Source organism: Leuciscus leuciscus (genome assembly GCF_965113295.1).
Source record: "Leuciscus leuciscus genome assembly, chromosome: 19".
Lineage (NCBI taxonomy): Eukaryota > Metazoa > Chordata > Actinopteri > Cypriniformes > Leuciscidae > Leuciscus > Leuciscus leuciscus.
Window position 1 is genome coordinate 18,983,281 of NC_138743.1, and position 24,730 is coordinate 19,008,010.

Below are 24,730 nucleotides of genomic sequence, written 5' to 3' on the forward strand. Positions count from 1 at the left end.
TGAAGAGACGGCATGAAGTTTACATATCAATAAAGTATTCAGCAACTCATGATGGGCAACAGCTAGTTAACCAATCATAACCAAGGTCATTTACATATAAAACTGTTTAAATGCCATTTGGAAAGTAATTTACAGCAACTGGAGTTGACTAAAGGCAATGCCACAAAGTTATCATAATGTTGGATCATAAGTTGGATACTGCTATTGGATGCTGATTTGAGACTGGTAAATCAGTACCATATAATATATTTATTTAATTACCCATCTAAAAACTGCCTAACAACCTTTCAGAAGATCCAAGGTACCACAAAGCAAATCTCAAAAAAAAAAAAAAAGGCCAAAGAAAACTAACAAACCAAAAGCAAAACAAAATCAGGCTTTGCTAATCCAGTTTAAAATCAAACAAAAAGCAAAACAAACAAAACAAAAACAAAAAAACAAACAAAAAAACAGCCTTTGCCAATCCACAGTTTCTAGTTCTGAAAGTGTAAAATTAAATATGGTACACAAATGCAGAATATGGTGTGTTTTATATCCTGCAGCATCTGCTGATGAGACGACATCACTCCTCACATCGCCATGGTGATTCATCCTCACCTCTCCATCTGTTTGTGTTGTTTCTCCTCTCGAGCCTGGGCTTTCATCTGCTGCACCTCGATGGTGTCCGGCTTCCTGCGGCGCATGTACAGCTCATGGTTCCCCATGCACAGCTGTAGGATACGTTTATTAATGCGCAAACGCTGGGCGTAGAACACGAAATCCTGCAGGGATAAGGAGGAAGAGACAAGATATAAAGATGCAGGGGTTTAGGAATCATCCAATGTACTGGTCTTTGATCAGATTGAGAAGTCTGTGTATTAGTATGATAAAGTCGTGTGGTAATGTGAAAGCAGCTGCTCTGACGCTCAGAGATAACGCTCTATGAAGACAGAGACTGACTGCTGGTGTTTATCAGCTGAAACAGCACTGCTACAACTAATGACTCTTTACTGTCAAACTGCACGCATTACAGTGATTTAATGTGTACTGTGTGTGTCACAATAAAGCCACAGACATCTCACCATCTTTTTTTGTCACATTGCAGAGTTATTTTAGGATTATTTATACACCAGACGCACCAAATTTTATTCTTGGGGATTTTAATTGTAGTCTATAAATCATTCTGTACTTTTTACCAATATATCACTTGAAATACAAGGCAAAATAAGACACTTGATCTCTGTTATGGCTCTATTAAGGGGGGCAATGAATTCTACTATTGGTCCTCCTTTGGGTTTCTCTGATTAGAACACAGTTCACCGGTTACCTGCGTATAAGTCAGTGCTGCGTAGAGAGAAAATGAAGAAAAGAAGAGTCCAGGTTTAGACAGAGGACAGTTCACTGGCTCTACAGGGGTCTTTTGATTGAACAGACTGGACCGTTTTTGAAGAAGCTACGAACAATTTTGATGAATTCACTGAGGTCATGTGTGGATATATCTCTTTTTGTACTGTATGTGTTGTTCCATATAAGACTTTAGAGTATTTCCAAACCATAATCCCGTTGGATCTCAAAGAGAACAAAATATATTTTGCATAAAAAGAAAATAGCTTTTCAGATGGGAGAATATCACACACAGTTAGAGAGATCAGTAATATGGTGAGAGAAGAAATAAAGAAGAATGGGTTCAAGTTGGAATATCAGCTGAATGGAAAATAAATAAATAAAGTGCAACATGACAAGGATTTAAAACCTTGGCAGGTAATGAGAGAAAGGAAAGGATTAAATTGGATGGTTTTAAATCGGATATGGATTTTTCTGATACATTGAATGAGTAGTAATTAAGGTTTGATCATCATGATTTTAGTGCAGAAATCAATTATTCAAAACAAAGAACAAAATTTAGTAATTGTGAAAACATTGAAGATCACAAGGTTAAATGTCTTTTTCAAAATATAGATGTAAAGAAAAGTCCAGGCCCTGATAATATAGGAGGTAAGGTGTAAAAGACTTGTGCAGAACAGTTGTGTGGAACTCTTAAGCTACAAAAGTCCCAAGAATATGGAAGAAATCTGTGCCGAAAAAACAAAAAAACAAACACAAACAACGTGCCTAAGAATTTAACCGATTTTAGACCAGTTGCTCACACGTCGTTAATAATGAAACGTTTTGAAAAAAAAATTAAAAAAAATAGTTAGGGAAGTGATTTCACAGCAAATCGAGTCTAGCCTTGATCCATTACAATTTGCCATTTCTTCATCTTTTAAATCTGGTTTATAAACATCTGGAAAAACCTAAGGCGTTATTTATTGATTTCTCATTTGTTAATAGATAAATTAACAATTTTAACATCGATTTAAATGTTGCTGAATGGATTTTAGATTTTTTTTAACAGGAAGATCGCAATGTGTTAAAATTAATGTATATTCTAAACAGTTATTTTGTTCTACTGGGTCTCCTCAAGGATGTTGTTTGTAACCTATGTTATATATTATGCACACAAATGATTGTCGCAATTCATACGAGAATAGGCACATTAATAAATATGCTGATGACTCTGTGATAGTGAGTCTTCTACAGGAACAGGATCAAGGACATGGTTCAGTAGTGGATGACTGTGATGTGCTGTATTCAAATTCCACATTCTGTTAAATGTGGAAAAAAATCTTCATAGGTAGATTTTATGATATGAACTATGATGTGTAATTATATATTGTTTATGTATTATGCATTGTCTGTATTTGTTACCTTTTGCTGCAAAACTAGTTTCCCCTAAGAGGGACAATAAAAGTAAACAAACAAACAATGGTTTTAAAGAGCATCTCGTGCTTTACAGACTTTTGTACAAAGTTTACAATGCTCAATGTTTCAAATACACAATTAGTGACCTAAAAATGGTGTTGAATCTGAAATGTTTCTGACTATCATAATAATGGTTCTTTAACATTTTCTTTTTTTAATCCGAAAACTATTTAAATTAGACTTTGTATCCAAAAACCTAATCCTAGACGTTGTGATATTGGTGTGAGATAAAACGTTTGTCGATTAGAGTGTAATAAAACAAGTTTTATTCTCGTCTCGTCAGTTTTTCAGTTTCAGGACTGTGAGGTATGAAGGCGGCTTGTGTCACAATTGCAGTTTCACTTACTGGAGCTTTTTTATCTATAGGCTTGATGACAAACTTCTTATCGTTGAAGGAAATGTTTCTTATTTCGCTCCAGGGGAATCCAATTTTAGGTGTGAGTCTGTGAAGACAATGATGACATCATGAGATATGTTTTCATTCCATACATAGTCACGCAAAACCTGAAAACCTGAAATCACCACTTAAAAGGTGGACGACAACCATCAGATCTCGCCGATCGAGCAAAAAACTAAATAATAGCACTGAGATCAGTTTGTAATGCAGTGAGAATGTTGTACCACAGGCATGACGGTCCATCACTGAGATACTCAAGGAATGCTAAGACAAAGAAGGGCCTGCGATTAGCGTGAGCTAATGACATCATCGCAGTGAGGAGTGTGCTGTGATGTCTTTGTGGAGCTCATGGGAGTGGCATCACAACGACGCCACGTCACATTGTCTTAATGCGTAGCTAAGAGAACACAAAGCTATTGTGGCCCACCTCGTATGACACACCACAAACCTGCCCTAAAACAAATGGCAGAAATGGTTCAAATAAATGATAATAATAAATATGGCATGAAATGTTTTTTTCTAAGGGTTGTACAGTATAAGGTGCAGGGGGAAAAGAAGAGTGGAACAAATACACTAGACCATTGACTGTCATATTTCATTAGCATTAAACATTTATACAATATTACATTTTATATGATTTATGTAAGTATTTAAAGAGGCCCTAGTTTTTGTCCTTGTAGTGCAATGACTGCTACAGTCGGTCTCATGCTTGGCTTTGATTGGCTCTGATTGGCTCTAGTGGGAATAGAGTTCCAGAGCGATTGTCGTGCTGACTTGGTCTAGGTGGAGTAGAGCTGCTAAAGATGTTGTGAACGTGCCTGCTTATTTTTTGCTCCTGTGGACAGAAGGCATGCATACTGGTTATTCTACCATTTAAGGAAAATGCTATATCCGTACATTTTTGGATAAGTAAATAAATAAATAAAATACTATTACAATATTATATACCAGTACATGTTTATTATTATTAGTATAAATAAAATAATATATCCAGCACCTGTCAAAAGTTTGGAAATATGTTTTTTTTTTTTTTTTAGTAGTCTCTTCTGCTCACCAAATATGCATTTATTTCATCAAACAGTAATATTGTGAAATAGTATTACAATTTAAATTTAAATTTATTTTTTTCCTGTGATGGTAAAGCTGAATATACAGTCTTCAGTGTCACATGATCCTTCAGAAATAATTCTGATATGCTAATCTAATGATCAAGAAACATTATCATCAATGTTGAAAACAGTTGTGCCGCTTAACATTTTAGGAAACAATGATACCATTCAAATATTTGTGGTAAGATAAAAAAAAAGAGAAATTAATACTTGTATTAATTAAATTTATCAAAAGTGACAGTGAAGACATATATAATGTTACAAAATGTGTCTATTTAATAAATTATTTAATAAATGTAATAAATGCTGCTCATTGAACTTTCTATTCCTCAAAGAATCCTGAATAAAATATCACAATTTCCACAAACGTGTTAAGAACTGTTTTCAACAGAAATGTGACCTGAGCATTAAATTAGAATGATTTCTTAAGGATCAAGTCTGAGTAAGAGAGTAAATCACCTTTTGAAAGTAACTTGGCTTAAAATAACTCAATTTAAATTGGCTATATTGTTACGCCACTATGGGGTGACTGGTAAAGTAACTGTTAAAACATTTATTTGTCATTGAATCATTCACTCATTTACAGAGACTCATTCAAAAAACCTGATTCATCCAGTAATAATGAAACAAGTGAAGTCATTATGAGTGAGTCATCGAATCATTCATTGAAACCACTTTTTAATTATTAATTCAGATTAATTAAATATTTTTAAATAGACTGCAGAAATTTACATTTTGTCATAACCTCTAGAAAATTATGTTATTTTTTGTAGTTGTCTGTTCAGAATCATGATTTGAAACAAATGTGAAGCTAAGAATACGGGCCACTCGGCAGAAAGAGCACAGCTAACACAACAACACTTTACACCGTACAAACACAAGCAAAGATCAGATGAATGTGAACTATTTCACAGGTCGTTGTGCAACGTGTGTGCACTCGAGAAGCCTTCTCTCAGTCACACACACAAACCTTGCCCAATGTTTTCAAGGACTGCACAGCTTGAAAAACCAGTCTTTGTTGCTATGGTTAAAATAGAGGGCATTGTGGGGAAAAAGCCATTAGACGCCACTGCACTTATGTGCACACACAGAGAGATCTCTGTTTAAGGAAACAATGGAAATAAAATAGATGTTACTTCAAAAAAGAACATCATGTTCTAGGAATAATGTCCTCAAACCAAACTAAATCACCAAAAGCACTCCTCAATAGCTTGGATTTCACAGATTGGTGTAAATTAAAGGGGGATGATGGATGTGCAGGCCAAAAGTATTACTAAGTAACTAGGTATACCACAAAATACCATGGTATTATGGTAACCATACAGTACTCGTAGTATACAGTACTAACAACTGATATTTGACCATGGTACTGGCACGGTGCTTTTATTTTGTAATCCAAATTATTTAAAAGAAGAGGAAAACACTGAAGATACATGAAGTGTAGCTGAAATGCCACTTCACATAAGAATAATGTCAAATGAATGTAGGGAAAGGCTGAACTCACTTGTCTTCTTTCTCATAGATATTTAGGCCCAGGGCATCCACACCCAGCCATAGCTCCGATCCCTTCTTGTTCTTGATGTCGAAGTAGTTCACACCATACATTTCCAGATCCTGAGCAATTTTCAAATACTCAAGCATTGCGTCCTCTCTAGGGATAAATAAAACAGGACAACAAAATGATCAGTTTCGGTTTGTAATGCTGGCTGGTGATATGACCAAAATCTTTTAGCACAGTATGTCATAACATGGTAATAGTATATCACAATGTAGTCATAACTAGGGTTTTACACATTAAATAATATTTTATATATTACATAACCATAATCCAGAGAATGAAATTATTTTGATATTATTCTGTGTTGTTTTTGTTAACTAAGGTATGTTTACATGACAGCCATGCACTAAAAACAGAAAGGTTTTTGCTTTGTACAGATGACAACGTAGTCAAAATGATCCCCATTCACATGGATCCACGAAAACGGCTAAAACACTGTATTATTCATGCCAGACCAGTAGTTGGCGATGTCACTTTGTGAAGAAACACTATGCGCCTATAGACTGAACACACAATACACGTGCATGACGTCACTGTTTTCACAAATTCACGTTTTTGTAGTTTACATGGAGAAGATAAAAAGTCTCGTTTTCAAAAGTTAGCAATTTCAGGACCCCAAAACGCCGTTGTCGTGTAAATGAACAGCCAAAATGCATAAAAGGTTTTAGTTGAAAGCAGTCTCGGTTAAACGGCCCCTAAAAGTATTAGATCATCCAGTAATTGAAATAAAATTACATGAAAAACTTAGATGGAAATTTGAAATGTAAGAAACTAACTGAACTAATTTTTAGTTGAAGTACTAAAATGACCAAAATGACCAATTTAAATAAAAATTAAAGCTACAATATAAAAAAAACTAAAAAAAAAACTAAAACAATAACAAAAGCACATCAATTAATTAGTAACTTAACCTAAAATTAAAACAACAACTCTATTTATTAAAAAAAAATTATCATATATAATTCTAAAACAATCCTGATATGATTATTTACTTTTTTATATGGATAACATTAGATGTTTTAAAATTGCTAATCATTTGAATTGTACATTTTTGAATTATAGTTGAGACATTATCAACCATAAACTACCGACAGTTATACCAAGTTTATAGCCGTCTACACTGTGACAAAGATTGCAAACTATAGTATGCAGATTCACACTGGAATATTTGAAATTGCGCCGCAGACATAATGCGGTATAAATGGCAAAACAGAATCTCTACCAACTGACATTATCATTGCATGGCATAATGTATATCGTCAAACCTGGCCTATATGATTTATCAAGCAAGTCAATTAATAGGCATCAGTCAATAAATGCACCCGACTGTCCAATTGACTGATGTGTTAAGATTCTCTACAGGCATTTTAAAAAGCTACATTTAGCATTACACTGTCCTCCGACCACCTTGTTCTCAAGAGACTGAAAAGCCTTTGTGCTGAATGTGTGCAAACCTAATACTCTATAACCTTCTTTTCAAGACGACTACTCAAAAAGCACAATTACACACAAAACTGCATGTGTGCAATTGTCAGATAAGATGATGTCGTCATAATAAAGGGGCCATTGATAGCTTTTGTGGGGAAGTCAACTTACTTGAGCATTCCTCGATGTTCCTCGTGCCACACTTGAATCCTCTCCTCCCACTGGTCCCGTGACAGCTTGTGCTGGTCTAGAACCCTGCAGGACACAATGTGGAAATGGACAATGAAACCACAAGACAAACAAGGACTTATTTCTAAACCTTCATTCGTTTCCTGGAACCAAGCATTGATGAGAAATGATAGCAGACTTCAAATCATGTAGGTCCAAGAGGACATGCCCCAGCTAAGCCAGGCCTCTGTGTCTCACCGTTGGGGCAGGAGACGATCTGACGTCAGGTATCCAGGCCTGTGCATTTCCTTGCTGAAATCACCAAATTTGGCCTGCACTGAATAGGAGGCCAGAAGCACTGCAGTCTCTGGAGGACAGTAGATTTCGTCACTCAGAATGCCATCTTTCACTTGCAAGAAGAACAGCTTTTGAGTGATCTCCTGGATCAACTCATCCGACACATCTTCTGGGAAGAATTTAGCCCGGAACTTAAACTGGATGGGGTTCTCCTTCTTTACATCCTGCGCGGAGACCTGCAAGAAATGAGTTGATTTCAATTGTTGACTATTATGCATGCATCACAACTCCAAATATGCACATTTAGGCCACAGCAGATTATATATATTTACAGTTATTGTTCTCCTTTGTTGTCTATGAAGCTCCAACATATGTTAGTATTTCAAGCACTGATGGAAATAATTCAGAAATGTCAAATTCTCTGACTTCTAATTGTAATGGTTTTATCTGTACACCAGTCAGTTTTGGTGCTTAAAACTGACTGACCAAGCAGCATGCGTGCCAAGAGTGTTTTTATATAGTAAAACAGCACTATTTCTATTTCTCTGTGAGTCTGTGTGAGGTGCACAATTTTGGGGGATGTGGGGGGGGGGATGAAATGTTCAAAATAAAAAATAAAAAAGTGATTTAGAATGTGATAAAGCTCCCGGTTTGCTGTGCTTCCCAATTTGGCCAAAAAGAGTGAGTGAGTGAGTGTGTGCGCGTGTGAGTGAGTGAGTAAATATTAGTATTTGTAATATTACCCTGTAATTGGTTAACTACCTTAGTTAAAGGGGTGGTATAATGCCCTTTTCACAAGATGTAAAATAAGTCTTTGATGTCCCCAGAATGTGTATGTGAAGTTTTAGCTCAAAATACCCCACAGATATTTTTATATAGCATGTTAAAACGCACCGTTTTTGTGTCTGTCCCTTTAAATGCAAATGAGCTGCTGCTCTCAGCACAGGGGGCGGAGCTACAATGGCATGTGTCCTTTTACCTCACACAGACATGCACTGAAAATGTCAATGTTTATGTTCAAACCGGAGTCGGACAATGATGGAGAGACTCAAGAAGTGAAAACATGTTGAATGCGACAGGACATTTCTGACCGGTTAATTGATTAATTTAGGTATCTATGTTATCTTCTAGTCATTGATTAGCATATTCTGTAATGATAATCTATAAATCGCGTTCCCGGGGGAGGGGTTTATGTAAATTTTAGGGTTGATGTTGTCACTAACCCGGGAGGAATGTCGTGAAGTCCGTACCAGCTGTTTTTTGTAGTCCTTAAAAAACGATTTCTTTAAATGCATATATCTTCCTTTGCTTTGAACTTTGAGCTTCGTAACCTTGCAGATGTAGTTTATGCGCAAACAGCAACGTTACACACTAACTAAAGTTAAAAAAGTTAAATCATAATCAACCACCCCTTTAAGTAAAATTTCAACATTTACTAATACATTATTAAAATCAAAAATTGCATCTGTTGATATTTAATGGACCTGAGCTATTATGAACTTACTAACTACATTTTTATTAACTAACGTTAACAGAGTGAATTAAGTTGAATTAACTAATGGGACCTTATTGTAAATAGTTACCAATTTTATTTCAGTATAACTACCGTATAAAACCACAGGGAGCCCTTAAAGCTTCTCTTTTATTTCAGGGTTAAACAAGTGCTCTCTCTCTCTCTCTCTCTCTCTCGTCCATTTGAGCTCTGATCTGTGAGGCGTTTATGAGAGGAATGAAGCCAAACAAGTTTCTTCAGATTTTTTGTTTGTTTTACTGCTCCTGATTTATGGTGGTTACAACCTAATTTATGACCTGCATTTGCTCAAATATTTCACACCTTATTAGAATACAGTCCTTCTAGGACACTGTATATTTCTGGTCATAGTTATCTACTAAAATCAGACACTTAAAATTTTGAAAATCACTTTTTTTTTAGGTACAATTTAAGTTCTATTTTCATAATTGTTTGTTGTTACTGGTCTTAGTTTTCACACTGCACACATTTAGTGGTGCATATTTATTGTGGTGGCCATATCACCAATTCAAAAACAGCTGGTATTCAGTCATCTGTATTCAGTCAGATTTAATCAAGTAGCTTATAGTTAAACGTTGGGGTTTGGGTTCAGTTTTGGGTATTTTGTGTTACTATGTGGATGTCAATGCGCCTTCCTCTCATTCAAACTAGATTGCAATTAGTAACTCAGATTAGATTTCATGATGACACATTAAAGTATATAATTGTTAGTTGTCCACTCCTGATAACCATTTTATAATTTCTATAAAAGGAAATATTAAAGGACCATTGTCTGTAGAGCCAGAGGTCTGTTACCGCCAATGTTAAAGCAGCCGCTGCTAATGCTTACATTTTGAAACAAACCTAATACTTATTCTAATGAATAAAAACCAGCAGACTGAAACAATCCAAAATAGGGTTGTCACGGTACCAAAATTTCAGTAGTCAATACTACCAGTACAATTTTGTAGTTCTCTGTACCAATTTTAGTACCAGAGCAAATACTTGTTCATTAGTTCTTCGTTAATCATTGCAGTTTGATTAAACCTCGCATTTAAATACGGTTGTCAATCCAGAAACTTTGCTGTGTACTTCGCCGCATGAAAAACTTGTAATCAGACTGTGAATGGGTTATTATAAACAAACCAAGAGAAGAAAAGAAACCTCCCTTTATAATAATTATGGCTGTCAATCTCTAAAGAGCAAACTCACTGAATTCTGTACTATCGCGAAAACTCTTGTTATAATAAAAAATATATGTCTTAAGAATAAATTTATTGTAGAATAAATCTCTTACTTACATAATGTTTGTACTTTGTTGGTAGTAATGAAATGATTTGCGAATGTGTGGCTCGTGTTGTACAAAACCTTGTGTGTTTTATATCTGTTTTAAGCAGATTAAGACTAACTTACTGACTAGCATCTCTGACAGGCCATTGCGTTAACACGCTCCACAGATATGATTGCGATCGGCTAAAATGCTCAACGCTTGTAAAAACACACTATAAATAGAAACCGAGGGCGCTCAAATAAACACGAAATGAGTGCGTTTGGAAGCAGCATCTATTGGCGTGTACTCTGTACTGTAGAAATGCTGTTACTGTCAACTTTTTCCTTTTCAGTACCAACTGATACCAGTAGTACCGGTACTTTTGACAACCCTAATACAAAGTATGAAAAAAGACATCAGTATGACAATAAGTAATTAATTTCCACGTGTAAGGAATTCCGCTTTCCTTCGAAGTGTATTGCATCAACTGTACAAAGACAACAAGGAAACACATAACTCAAAAGTTTAACCTACTAACTGTGTCAGTCCAGCAGGTTAAAGGCATGTATGTGGAGTGGAAATGTATGCATGACGATAATTCAAATACATTTATGAAAGAGTAATAGACTGTAGTCAGGAGAGACGCCATATTGAATTTTACGAGGATGAAAACGAAAACCCTGACTAAGGTTTATCAAAACACATTCTGTAGAGAAAATCTGAATATCATGGTGTTGACAATCAACGGTCTTACCTTTTTATCAAGTTTCAGCCATGTAAGGTACCCTTTGCCGTCCATGTACTGTAGTCCGAAGTACCATATTTCACGTAACCCAATGGTCTTCACCACCTGTCAGGAAAAATGATGACACCTTTTAGCACACAATAAATGATTAATGAATTATTAAGCGGTTGTTGGCTGCTTTATGACAGTTGTATATTTGGTGCTTTGAAATATAACATGGCACATGCTTGAATTTCCCAGAAAACAGAATAATGGGTATATTTAAGAATAACTGAATTACTATTTTTGCGCCTTCCCATCACCAAATAGGCCATTAGCTCATCCACACTCATTGGCTTTAGCGGGGATGGGTGTGATAGAGCACCAGAAGCCCTGAAGGCAAAACATTAGATTTCAAAAGGTCTATATGCATGTACACAATTTCCCAGAGGCTTTGTGCACGATGGTATTACGGTTTTTGACTAATGCTGCAGCCCTCATGCAGCGACCATCATCTGCTGGTCCAACCGGAGTTTAGATCTACACCTCCAGAGCATGCAAAACAAATTGCACTGACACAACGTTGAAAACTTTTGAATGGTGGAGAACATTTTTGACTATTTTAGAACTAATTTGACACAAATAAAGGTCAACAGGTAAACTTTAACAATGCCTTGAGCTCTCTATATCCACAACAACTCAATTAACAGAAAACGTACTATCTGTAAACTTCTGAAACACAAACTGCACTGCAGGAAGTGTTAGGTACATATTTACTTATCAATTTCACGCTCTCAGATCTGTGTCCAGAGCGGAATGGTGATTGACAACAAAGAATTACCCACAAAGCATGTGCACATACACGTGCCATTGACATGACATGACATGACATGACATGACATGACAGACAAATTAGGTTTATAAAGCACACAACCAAACTTGCTTTCAAAATATCCTCTTCTAGCCTAGTAACCAAACAAAGTGTTAATGAACCACTGTATTTAGCATTTATTCTCCTGTGGGAATGTAGTAGAAGAGAACTTATATGGGACAAATTATAGTAGAAAATTGAAACTGAAACCAACTCAAGGCAAATGTTGTATCTGCGTTTGATCAAAACAACATTTCAACAATAGTTTTTCCTTCAACCAATCAGACTTTCTATTGACTTTTATAACCATTCACAGCCATGCCAAATCGCATTAAAAAAAAACACCTCCAAACTGGTGACAAGGACACAACAGGAATGTTGTAAACAAGCTCAACAGGTTCTAGTCATCTCTAAGCTCAGTGACAAAGCCAAGTAAAAAAAAAAAACACCACTGTAGAGCAATTACTAGAATATTTTTTTTTTATAATTAAAGACATAAAACTAGCAAAACCAGCGTAAGCAATATGCATGCTTCAACCCAATAAGAAGAAATACAAAACACATCCAGACCTGGGTCATGGCACCAATTTCTAAGACTGAAGCTAGAGAACGTTGAGAAGAAAAGGCTTTATTTAAATTAAACATCCTGCTAAGATATATTTGATAACAACATTGGGCATCATTTTATTTAATGCGTTGTACTTTAGAGTTCCATGATTTTGCAGGGATTTAACTCAGTTTGCCAGCATGGACAGCTGGACTCCCAGAGGCTTCAGTGAAAATCTCTCATCTATGCCGGGTGCCATCCGCAGTTCATGACTGCCTCTTTAAGAGCACTATACTCTGAAGTGGATTCTGGTTCTGTTCCACATGGGAAAACTAGAGTGTGCTCAGAGTGGGACGGCCCTTATTCACTGTTTCCACAGTCGTGGCAGTCAATGAGCACATCAGTGTAATGGTCAATGAGTCATGATTCGAGGGATATGCTCTTTTCAAGAAGAAAAAGCCTTCCTGTGAGGTTTTCGCGGTGTGTGGGACCTTCTATTTGCAGGAGATTATCCCATGTCACCAAGCTGGTAATTAAATTAGGTCATAGGCATTGGAGCTACTGACAGACACTTGCCCAGTGAAGTCTGAGTTTGTCCTGTGATGTCCTTAAATGTTTTTTTATTATTATTATTAAATTACAAATGATTTAAAACATTATTTTTAAAATTAATGTTTGATATTCTTTATATTCAAAGAATCCAATTTAAGATTGGATTCAAACTTGTTGTTTTTGATTGTAAAGAAGTTATTTTTGTGGTTAACCTATGTACTACCATTGCACTTTTTTTGTTGTTTGAACAAGAATTTGACTGAAAACAAATGTAAATTTGTCATTTGCATTCTTGATTTACCTTTTAACATTTCTTTGAATAACTGTTTGCAGACCTTTTCCTCTCTGCTTCTGCTGAAGGACACACATTTGTTTAAGATCGAGGAATTATGGGAAGAGAATGAGAAGCTGTCATTGAGGGATTAAACTGATGGATTGCAGATATCCGGTATACATTGTCTGTTACACAACCTGAACTTGTAAGAACTGAATCAAATAGTCTCTTTTTCATATATTACACCTCGATTTGGTTGCAGCCAACTTTTTGCTGAAAAACATAACTTTGCTATCTGATGATGTTATAAAACGAATAGTTCAGGCAATTTATTTTAATGCAATTACAAGTAAATTGTACTAGTTCAGATTATAGCCTAAATCTAAACAGACAACAGAGAATTTGGCACTTGACGTTTAGGCTAGTGTTTAGTTTCTCAACCCAGTATAAGGTAATCTTTGTTGTCAGAAAAGGATTTAGCAGAAAACCGAGCGGGGGTGCGTATCTCATCAGCTGTAAACAGAAATATCATCACCAGCCAATGTTTACATAAAATAGGTTGAAATCTGCATGATTTCACATGCACACTAGTATATACCCAGGGCAAAGTTGATTGTCTGTTTTGTCTTAAAAAAAAAATAAAAAAAAATTATAGACTCACTGGCCACTTTATTAGGTACACCTGTTCAACTGCTCATTAATGCAAATATCTAATTAGCCAATCACATTGCAGCAACTCAATGCATTTGGGTAGACATGAGGTGCGTTCCATTCGACTGTAAGTGGACTTCACAGGGTATTCCACCATCTTAAAGGGTTAGTTCACCCAAACATTTAAATTCCGTCATTAAGTGCTGCAAGACCTTCATTTATCTTTGGAACACAAATTAAGATATTTTTGATGAAATCCGAGAGCTTTCTGGACTATTTTAACAATGTCTTATAAGGGAATATCAATAAATCACTTCACAGGAAGTTCACCAAATTTTCATTGTGCACCACGTCACCAGTCAGAAAGAACGATGGAGCAGATTCGTTGGAAGAGTTTTTTAACGGCTCTGTGATGGTGTTGTTTACGTATGCATTAGTGTACTCATAAATTGGGTTACTATTATACAACTAGAGTATTTATGAATGGTAATGGCGATCAATGTTACATTTGCGTATTCTATTGTATGAATAGGTATGACAAAGTAAGGGCTGGTTCACAAAGACCGAGTTTTTGCTTCGACAAACGCGAGACACAGGCAGTGGAAATGGGGGAAAACCTCAAGGTCTCGAGACGTGTCTTTTAAAAGTTTAACTTATTTTAACCATGGATTGACATATACATTAACAAAAATCATCATTAAAATCATTAACCAAATGTATTTTTATATGGCATGACTGTTACAGTACAGCTTCAAATCTGTTAATAGTTCAATTAATAGCTGCCATAATCAATTGAATATACATGTATATAATAAACATAAGTTTTGATTATATTTATTAGATGCATGATAATGTGTCTTTTGTATATGTATATATTATATGCATTTTAAATTTTAAAGTAAATTACAATATTTATTTGTTATGTCAATCCACGCGACCCCGTCATTGCCTTTCTTTGATGTTGCAGGGCGTTCCAAACGAGCGATTCTTTTCAGCAAAGTCCACGATATCCCGTGCTCAGGGAGTAGAGAGCATTGAACAGTGCAAAGGGACCCTTGTCAGTCAGAACGTAGTTATGGTCAAGACGATCTACTGAAGTTCAAACTGAGCATCAGAATGGGGAAGTGATTTCGAATGTCTCATGGTTGTTGGTGCCAGACGGGCTGGTCCGGGCATTTGCTGATCTACTGAGATTTTCACGCACCACCATCTCTTGGGTTTACAGAGAATGGTTAAAAAAAAAAAAACAAAAAAAAAAAACATATCCAGTGAGCAGCAGTTCTGCTGGTCAAAATGCCTTGTTGATGTCAGAGGTCAGAGGTGAGAGGTGAACAGCCAGACTGGTTTTGGTTTAAGCTGATAGAAAGGCAACAGTAACTCATATCACAGAAGAGCATCTCTGAACACACAACACTTGAAGCAGAGCTACAGCATCAGAAGACACACCAGTGACACTCCTGTCAGCTATAAGAACAGAAACTGAGGCTACAATTCAGATAGTCGGGTCAGAATTTGGCGAAAACATGAAATCATGGATTTATCCTGCCTTGTATCAACAGTTCAGGCTGCTGGTGGTGTAATGGTGTGGAGGAGATTTTCTTGCCACACTTTGAGCTCTTAGTACCAGTTGATCATCATTTAAACACCACAGTCTACCTGAATATTGTTGCTGACCATGTCCATCCCTCTATGACCACAGTTTACCAATCCTTCGATGGCTACTTCCAGCAGGATAACACACGTTACCTAGCTCAAATCATCTCAAACTGGTTTCTTGAACATGACGATGAGTTCACTAAACTCAAATTATATTAGATTTCAGTAAATCCCTAATTTTCTTTTCATGTTATAATAATATAATTGAAGGAAAATGGCAGAAAGCAAGTTTGAGTTGACATTGCGACAACCATTTGTAACCACTGAAGCTCTTTCAGTATTTATAATGCAGTTAGACATTGAGTAATGGTTTAGTTGCATACCTGGTCAAAGAGCTGCTTGCCAGTTGTGCTGGGCTGAACGGCGAACTCCAGCTCCGCGTCCATCGAAGTGACGCGAACATTTACCTAAAGAGAGAGAAAAAAAGAGAAATTTCATTAGCAACTACTGTTGACATCGGTGTTGTCAAATACAGGAACAGTGGAAGAAAATGGTCATCTACTACATCACGTCATAGACCATCACGACCATGTGGACAAAAAATAAATCACAATAATTGGCCCATTGATGAAGACAGAAATGGTCTATATTGAAGTCTGACTGTGTAGAAAGCAGATGACGCCAACTGGGGTTCTCTAAATAGATGTGGCTTGAAAGAAACTGGGAAAACTGCAGAAGTCGCGGCGCAGAACAATGTGCCTCAGCCACTATTTGAAAAGGGGAAATGCCAATCTATTCTACAGTTAATGTTTGACAGGAAAAAGTCAACAGGCAAAAGACCGAAGCTGCTTTACAATCAAATTTGCACCATTTTATGGGACAACAAAGAGTCATTTTTAAGCCATTTCCCAAGAAACATGAAACAGAGGCGTTTCCTCACAATGAAGACAACAGACTCAAAGAATCAAGGAACAAGGAATCATTTGTGAAAAAAAAAAAAAAAAAATCCTGTCTAGAGAAAAGTATTAAATGCAGTTCTCACTCAGGAAAGAAAACAGCTGTCTAAGACAAGTTTCCAACAGACAAGAAGCATTGTTGACATGACCCATCTGAGCAGGATCGTAAAACCCACATCTGATTCAGTGATTTATTTTCATATGATTACCATGAGAACTGTTCAAAATAATGGTGACTGAGAAAAAACTACTCCTAAATTAAGTAACTGCTTTAAAACAAATTATCCACTATGAAAAGTCATAACTACACAGAAACTCAAACAAGTGTTCAGACCAAAACAAAGAGCAGACACAGATTCCACTCTTTACACTGGTGGAAAACAATTCATAAAAAAGGAATAGTATATTCTTAAATTTCATCATCTCATGTTGTTTCAAATGCTGTATGACTTCCTAGTCCTACCATAACAAAAAAAAGAAAAAAAGAAAAAAAAGTGCATGTCAATATTTCTCCAAGCAATTATAATTATTGTAGACAGCGATGGATTCAGGAATAAGGCATAGAGTTGGAATATAGCATATGAGACATACAGACTGCTTTTATCATTTGTAGCAAGTAGCATTTATTGTAATTCTATGGAAAAAAAAGGACCAGTACTTACTTTCTTCAATGGAATATAAAATGTAATAAATAAATAAATAACATGCATAACTCTGTGTGCTATTCCTTTAAAACGTCATCATTCGAAATATAAATCACCGCTATTGGGTCAGGACATTGTTTGGTCCATGTGTGACATATTTCATACACTACATTTAAATTGTATTAATTAACAGTTATATTTGCCTGCATATAAATGTTTATTTGTGCATTTAAATGAAAATCTATTTTTAGTTCTTATAACTGTTAAATAAATATTTAGATTTTCCTTGAAACAATTACTGTTTGGTTGAAATGACAGTTTTGGTGCAAAACAAAACAAAAAAACATTTCATAGCATATTCATTATTTTTGACATAACAAAACCAGATGATGCGTGATGATGCCATCACAGTCATTTTCCAAAACTACAGACACTCACTGAACTTCAGTGGAACAACAAACTCCCAACCGTCACAAGAAGAAACCCTAAACCCATGGTACTGGAACCTCTGGTACTGGAAGCAGTACTTTTTTTTTTATTATTCTTATGTGTACGCTGTTTTGGATAAAAGCATGTACTTAATGTATAACTATTAATATCAAGATCGATTTATCAAATATCAACATTTTTGCTCAGCCAGTCTTACTTAACATAGAAGTATATAAAGTGACTGTGATCAGCTGTAGTGCACAATCAACACCACAAGCATTATAACACAGAAAGAACGTCCTGTACCAAGCTTAAGAGGACTGCTGGGACCTTTCCTGAAAACAGCACTGTGACAGCGGCTTCACATACACAAGTCACACGGACATCCAGGGCTGGTGATAGTTAATTAATTAACAAAATATGTAATTACACAATGAACAACACAAATGCATAAGTTGATCTAGACCATCCACCGTCAAGAATTATAAAGAAAAGGAATCATAGGCCTGCTGTGTACATCTGAAATCTAGTGGTGAAGAGTTCAGCTTAAAGCCCTGGCATCCAACTCGCCAAAGAGGGGGAGATGGAGGGGTATCCATTTACTCAGCCAAACAAAGGGTCTCTTTCAGAAACGTCCTCTCAGTGGTCCACCTCCTGCATCAGGCTGCATTTTAATAGAGTCTCACCATTTCTCTGCATTGCTCTCAGAAAGGTTTCAGCTGCCCGACTGGCGTTAGACTGGCGAAATCAAGTACAGTCACCAATCTCAGGTTCCAACTAGCGTCATGTGGCGACAGACGTCATCAGACCAAATAATCTACATTACAAGACGCTTAAAACTCTGAAAATGTCTGACTAAAACATAAAAAATTGAAAATGCTTATGAAAAATAAAACCACACAAATATGCATTTACTGTTAATTTACAAACAATGCTACACTCTTAAAATAAAGGTTTTTTCATTGGCATCTGGTTCCACGAAGAAACTTTAACATCCATGGAGCCTTTCCAATGCACAATAGTGGAAAAGGGTTCTTTAGATTATTAATGCTCTTAACTTTTAAGAACTGTTCACTGAAAGGTTAACTGGAGAACCCAAAATAGTTTTTTTATACAGCATTGCTGATTGGTTTGGAACAACACAAGGGTGAGTAAATGACATAATTTTCAATTTTGGGTGAACTATCCCTTTAACACTGTGTCCTGAATTACACAGTAGACGGTTTTTGGTATTGTATGTATCATGGAAGTTAGGAAATGAAATGTCTGATTTAGGTGCTAAATGCTTAATGCTCTACTGTGGTTAACTTTACTTAACCACCTTCACTAAACCAAAACCTAACCAATAATGTTAACTAGGACTGTGCGATTAATCGTAACTGATTTTTGATTTCGGCTTCCAACGATTATGAAAATAAGGTAATCGAGGTAAAACGATTATTGTGCCACTGCCACATTGTCCAGTGCACCTTCCTTTCCTTCACAGCGGCGTGCTTTTTTTTTTCCTCTCTAAAAGCCCAAACTTAACATTCAAATCAGTCAAATAAGTGATTATTGTAAAATGCAGTCTACTGTTGCTAAACTGTCGGACATGTTTAATATTAAACAGTGTTATTAAAAGAGAATTAAGCCACAAAAGAGACACTGTTCCCTGGTGGCTTTCTGTGTGAGCAGCCGAGTCGGAGCCGAACAAGGATAAGCAAATGGGCTTCAGATACGCGCCTAAACGCGTACACATAGAAATGTAAAAAATGTCAAAATGCCTTTTTGGAGTAAACACAGTGGGTTATGTCTTAAGTAAACGTACACAGTCAACGCATGTGTAACAGTATATTGGATTGGTGCATTAGCTCTTAAAGTGACAGCAGCCTAAAAAAACTGTTGCTGTCATTAATGATAATCAAACAACAAACGACAAAGGAAAATCCCTCACTGATCTTGGCTGAATTACTTAAGTAGCTTTAATAAGGATCAATCTAGATTAAATGTGTACAGTAAGACTATACAGTGTTATTTTCATTTGATTATTTAGTTTTTTGGCCATTTTTTATCTGAATACCACTGTTAGTATCTTCCTGAAAAACTTCAAACTGATTATTTATTTCTCTGTTTTGTTTGTAATTAGTTTCTTTGTTCTTATTGTATTGCTGACTGTTTACTTGTCTTATGTAATTATTTTGAGGACCTTTTTCTTACATTAGTTAAAGGTATAGCGGAGGATCTTTCCAAATTTTAGATAAGACCCGCCCTCTCCACTTTTTGAAAAGTTTGATTGATTCACCAGAATGATTGACAATTAGGAGGACCAATAGTTTAGACTACCCACCAGGAAGTAAAACATCCTCCGCTATACCTTTAACCTAGTATTAGTTTGATGAAATTTCACTGATATTTAAAATTACTCATTTCATGAAATTCACTGCCCATTAATAATAGTGTTAAATAATCATGATTTAAATTGTTTAAAATATTTAAATTATTGACCAAAATAATAGTGATTATAGTTTTCTAGGGGAGCGATCGAGCAAATTTACTATGCAAGCCATAAATATGTAAACATAGATCAATTTATCAGTTTGATAAACTATGGTAAAAGTTCAGAACTGCACAAAAATAAGTCTTTATGAAGCGATAAAAGGCCCCTGTAATCATAATGGGCCCTTTTTATAAGGATCTAAGCACATGGTCTAAAGCGCATGGCGCAAGTGCACTTAGGGCGTGTCCGAATCCACTTTTGCTAGTTTAACGACGGGGAAAATGGTTGGCGCACCCGGTGCATGGTCTAAAAGGGTTGTCCCTATTCTTTTAATGAGTAATGGGTGTGTTTTGGGCGTAACGTGCAATAAACCAATCAGTCTCTCATCTCTCATTCCCTTTAAAAGCCAGTTGCGCTCACGCCATGGCGGATTGCTGTTTACACAGCGAAATTTGCAAGCGGAAAGACTGAACGCTTCTCTAGCGAGGAAACGGATCTGCTAATGCACAAGGTTAAAGCGAGCAAGCAGACCATCTACAGGACAAGCCGGATTCAACCATATCTTTATGTACACAATAATAATCTTTTACATTGTAATCCTTTTATTTTTAATATTTGGCATGTTTGTGTGCTGCTGCACGTCCATGTGTGTGTGTGTGTAACAAGCAAAGTGTACGTGCGTTGTGCACCCGCATATAGGCTTAAATCACTAATGTGCTCTTTAAATAACAAAAAAATATTGTGCCACTGACTTTAGACCAGGTTTTTGTTAGTCAATAGCGCAGTCTATTTCAGTTGCCTCAAAATAGCAACGCGCCAACAATGCGCCAGAACACACCTCGTTTTCAGACCAGCCCATGGGCGAACAAATGGCCGCAAATGCATTTGCTATTTAAACAACGTGGCGCAAGACATGAAAATGATAACAGCGTCAGGCTGAAATTAGCAAAAATGTCTGGCGCCGCATGGGATGGGTGTATCATAAGGCCAAATTTATGTTAAAGAAATTCCAGTGAGCCTTATTTGAAATGTCGCCTTCATGTACTATAAAAAGTGACAAATTATTTTTCCTTTGAACTGGCTTTAGCCTGAAGTTCCGATTTGGATGGTTCTGTTAGTCTTTCATTGAGCTAGTATGAGCTAAAGCCAGAGAGCACACGAGCACATTGATTACAGCACAATGTGCTTTTGTACTACATCACCAAAGGGCGTGACAGGCATTGTCTGGTTATCAATTATTCAATAGAACAAATGATAACAAAGATTTGAGAGGAAACACCCTCAGCTGCTGAAAGTGCTTATTATGACACACCTGAAACAGGGGGGAAAATATTAAGAAACTCTCATGCTCTCTTAGAAAAATTGAATCAAATGTGTAATCATTTTATCAGATAATCATTACTGATAGCCCATCTTGTTTTAAAAGCATCTAAATGACTGAATCTTGAAAAATGACTCTTTTGAACCCGAATCCTCCACTTGCATCCAATCCAAACTGACCATGGCACCAAGAACAAGCGTTTTTGTATTCAGTGTTTTCGGTAGGCAGTGCTGAGGGCCAGGAATGAATGAGAAGCAGCATGATGACATTTCTTCTTTACTCTTCCTGACAACGCTGTTGCTATCTTAAACAAACTGACATGCTTCAAGCCGCACTTGCTGTTTTCAGTGTTCATAAGCAAATTCAACATGATGTTTGTTTCAAACATTTTAACTAGGCTTACATAAGTCACACATTCTCAGTATTACAATTTTGTTAAAGATAAACATGCCAAAAACAGGAATAAATGATCCAAAAGCCTTGCCTTGAAACAAATGCCTCTGAGTAACTGAGTGACAAGCACTGACATAATTTGCATAAAGTTAAAGATTTATAGATAAATTCCCAACATTTAGAAACTACAACGGTTTGAATGTATAACATTTAAGAACCAAACTTTCATTCCATGTTAAGTTGAAGTCAAGATACACAAGCATGTTTTCTATCATAAAAGAAATAGTCCGGAACATTTCAAAACCCTGAACAGAAGTTGAAACGACTCTAAACACTCAGACCTTCAATACAAACAAACATTTTACCAATAAGAATAAGACTTGAAGAATAATTACTTACAGGTTTAGGCATTTTGAGTCCTGTTGTAGATCCCGTCAAAGATTCAGAATAATGTGAGTTTCCACGGAGCCTCCCTCTGGAGCAGAAAGAAGAGAAACGCGTTTGAACAGCGCTAGTGAGAATGACTCACAAACGGTCTGTCTGTCATTTAAACATGGGTGAGAATAAACCCTGACGCACTCCATACAGCCAAATGAATCACGATTAAAAACTGGAACTCAAGATTGTGACAGCCTCACCCAAAAGAGGTAACACCGCCTGCCTTAAAGTCCCCACCCCATTCTGCAAATATTTGCTCCACTCTCTGTTTCCCAAAGATCAACCCTTGACAGGGAATGCAGTCAAATATTCAGTTATAAAATGTAGCGGTACCAGAGTCAAGCAAGCTACTCGATAGATTCACACATGCCTAATATTAAATTTATATTATATTTATATATATATACATTTATATTATATTATATTATATTATATTATATATAGCATTTGCTGCCCTCAGCTGTCTCTCAAATATTATATTTTATTTTCAACAAAAAAGATTATTGCTATAGCAAATCAAATAAATTGTATACAGTTTTTGCTTACACAAGTATGCTTACACATTGAATAATTACTTCTCATTATACATATGTACACTTAAACAAAAAACAAACAAAAAAAAAAAAAATATATATATAGGCATTTATGGTTTCATGAAGAACATTTAACATCCATGGAACATTTTAATTGCACAACATGTTCTTTATAGTGGAAGAGGATTCTTAAAGGGACAGCTCACCCAAAAAATTACATTTCTGCCATCGTTTACTCGCCCTCAAGTGGTTCCAAACCTGTATGAATTTCTTTCTTCTGTTGAACACAAAAGACACTTTCAAGAATGTTGGTAACCAGACAGTTGACGGACCCCAGTGAAAGAAAATACTATGGAAGTCAATGGGGTCCTTCAACTGTCTGTGGTTAGCAACATTCTTCAAAATAACTTCAACAGACGAATGAAACTCATACATGTTTGGAACAACATGAGGGTGAGTAAATGATGGCATTTTCATTTTTTGGGTGAACTATCCCTTTAACAACCATTCAGTGTCTGTCTAACGTTACACTGTAGGCTACAACATAGCACACTAGCCTAACAGTTTCGGTTCACGAGTCGGACAAGACGAAAGCAAAAGGCTAACATGCAGTTCAGTAACTTAAGCGAGTCAGATTCATTTAGTAACACCTCCGACTGATTCGTGTGTTTTCATGCACTAACGTTAATAATCCGGTAAATGAGAATATTGTTTTCGGGCAGCAATGTGCTGCTCGCACTGTATTTATTGAATCACTAAAAAGAACCGGCTCATTAGAATCATTCATTTGGTAACCTGACTGCATTTTTCGGGCTGGAGGTTTGTTTTGGATTCCCTGAAAGGAACTGGCTCATAGGAGTCATTCGTTCGGGATTCAGATTACACCGATGGTTTCACCAAAGACTGACGTTGTTGAATAGTGCAGGAAACACAGTTTTTAAGTAACTTACGGTGCTCCAATTACACAGGCACAAAAAAGCATGTTTGATAAGCGTTAACGAAATCGAGGGTAATCAAAATCAGCTGATTTCGATATTTAACTTAACTGAAGTAAAAACCGCGCGTTTCACGTTTCCCAAGCGTATCACTAGGCTGTCTAAATAAAAATTTGCATCTGGCTTAATTGTCCCCGTGGTAACGCTGTTCATCTTTAAAAGAGGAACGCTTCCCCCCCCCCCTTTCATGACTTATAAAACAGCCCATCTTCATGGTAAGATATAGACTGTCCCATTATCAGAGCAGCACCTGTTGTTGGTAGAGATTTCTCTTTGAACTGGGCGGCGTCATACAAAGAGAAGGGAATGAATGATAGACGTAGTAACTGTTGTGGTCTTTGACCCAGGCGATAATCGATAGGAGCACATCTTACCAGAGCCGGTGAGTAAATTCAGTCCAGCTTCGGCCGATAATTCCCCTCCCTCCGAGGAAATGAGCACAGAGTCCGGCGCTGGTAATATGGCTGACGGTGCGCTCGCTCACCTTTGTGCGCGCGGCTGAATGACAGTCAGCGACTCCAGTTCCTGTTTGAGACACGCGCGCGACGCCCACAACTGCAACGGAGGAGCAGACGAGGAGAAGCGCGCCCTGCTCAAGTGTGGCTTCAAACAAAGCCTTTTACATCATAGAAGATAGCTGAATGACTGAAGTTTACTTGGATTTTTTTTTTTTTCAAATACAGAATAATGTGCAGTGTTTATGTACTAGGAACAGGTGCCCTGCAAACGGAAGTGCACCATTCAGAAATAGCTAGTGTAACAGATTAAAGTAAGTGGTTAACAATGTGGCACTGTTCAAGTTCGATAGTGTTTTT

The 24,730-nt window shown here is 36.5% G+C and overlaps 1 protein-coding gene and 1 long non-coding RNA gene across 3 annotated transcripts in view; both read right to left on the reverse strand.

The window, feature by feature from the left end:
* The window catches only part of ezrb (ezrin b), a 30,339-nt gene extending 5,892 nt beyond the window's left edge, over positions 1–24,447 (reverse strand). The window contains exons 1-9 of one of the 2 annotated variants that reach the window (XM_082146706.1): positions 24,290–24,447; positions 22,349–22,424; positions 16,114–16,197; positions 11,270–11,365; positions 7,697–7,971; positions 7,442–7,525; positions 5,792–5,938; positions 3,128–3,224; positions 598–761 (exon numbers count right to left, since the gene is read on the reverse strand). In XM_082146706.1, the coding sequence (XP_082002832.1) occupies positions 598–761; positions 3,128–3,224; positions 5,792–5,938; positions 7,442–7,525; positions 7,697–7,971; positions 11,270–11,365; positions 16,114–16,197; positions 22,349–22,360 (959 nt within the window). In that variant the 5' untranslated portion in view covers positions 22,361–22,424; positions 24,290–24,447. Of the gene's footprint in view, positions 1–597; positions 762–3,127; positions 3,225–5,791; positions 5,939–7,441; positions 7,526–7,696; positions 7,972–11,269; positions 11,366–16,113; positions 16,198–22,348; positions 22,581–24,289 lie in introns of those variants that run through there. The other variant, XM_082146705.1, reaches the window with a different exon arrangement.
* On the reverse strand, positions 6,111–7,435 carry LOC309481723. The gene is made up of 2 exons (XR_014200091.1): positions 7,185–7,435; positions 6,111–7,070 (listed from the first exon to the last, which is right to left on the reverse strand). It is a non-coding gene; the product is annotated as an uncharacterized lncRNA (long non-coding RNA).
* Positions 24,448–24,730: the final 283 nt, after the last annotated feature.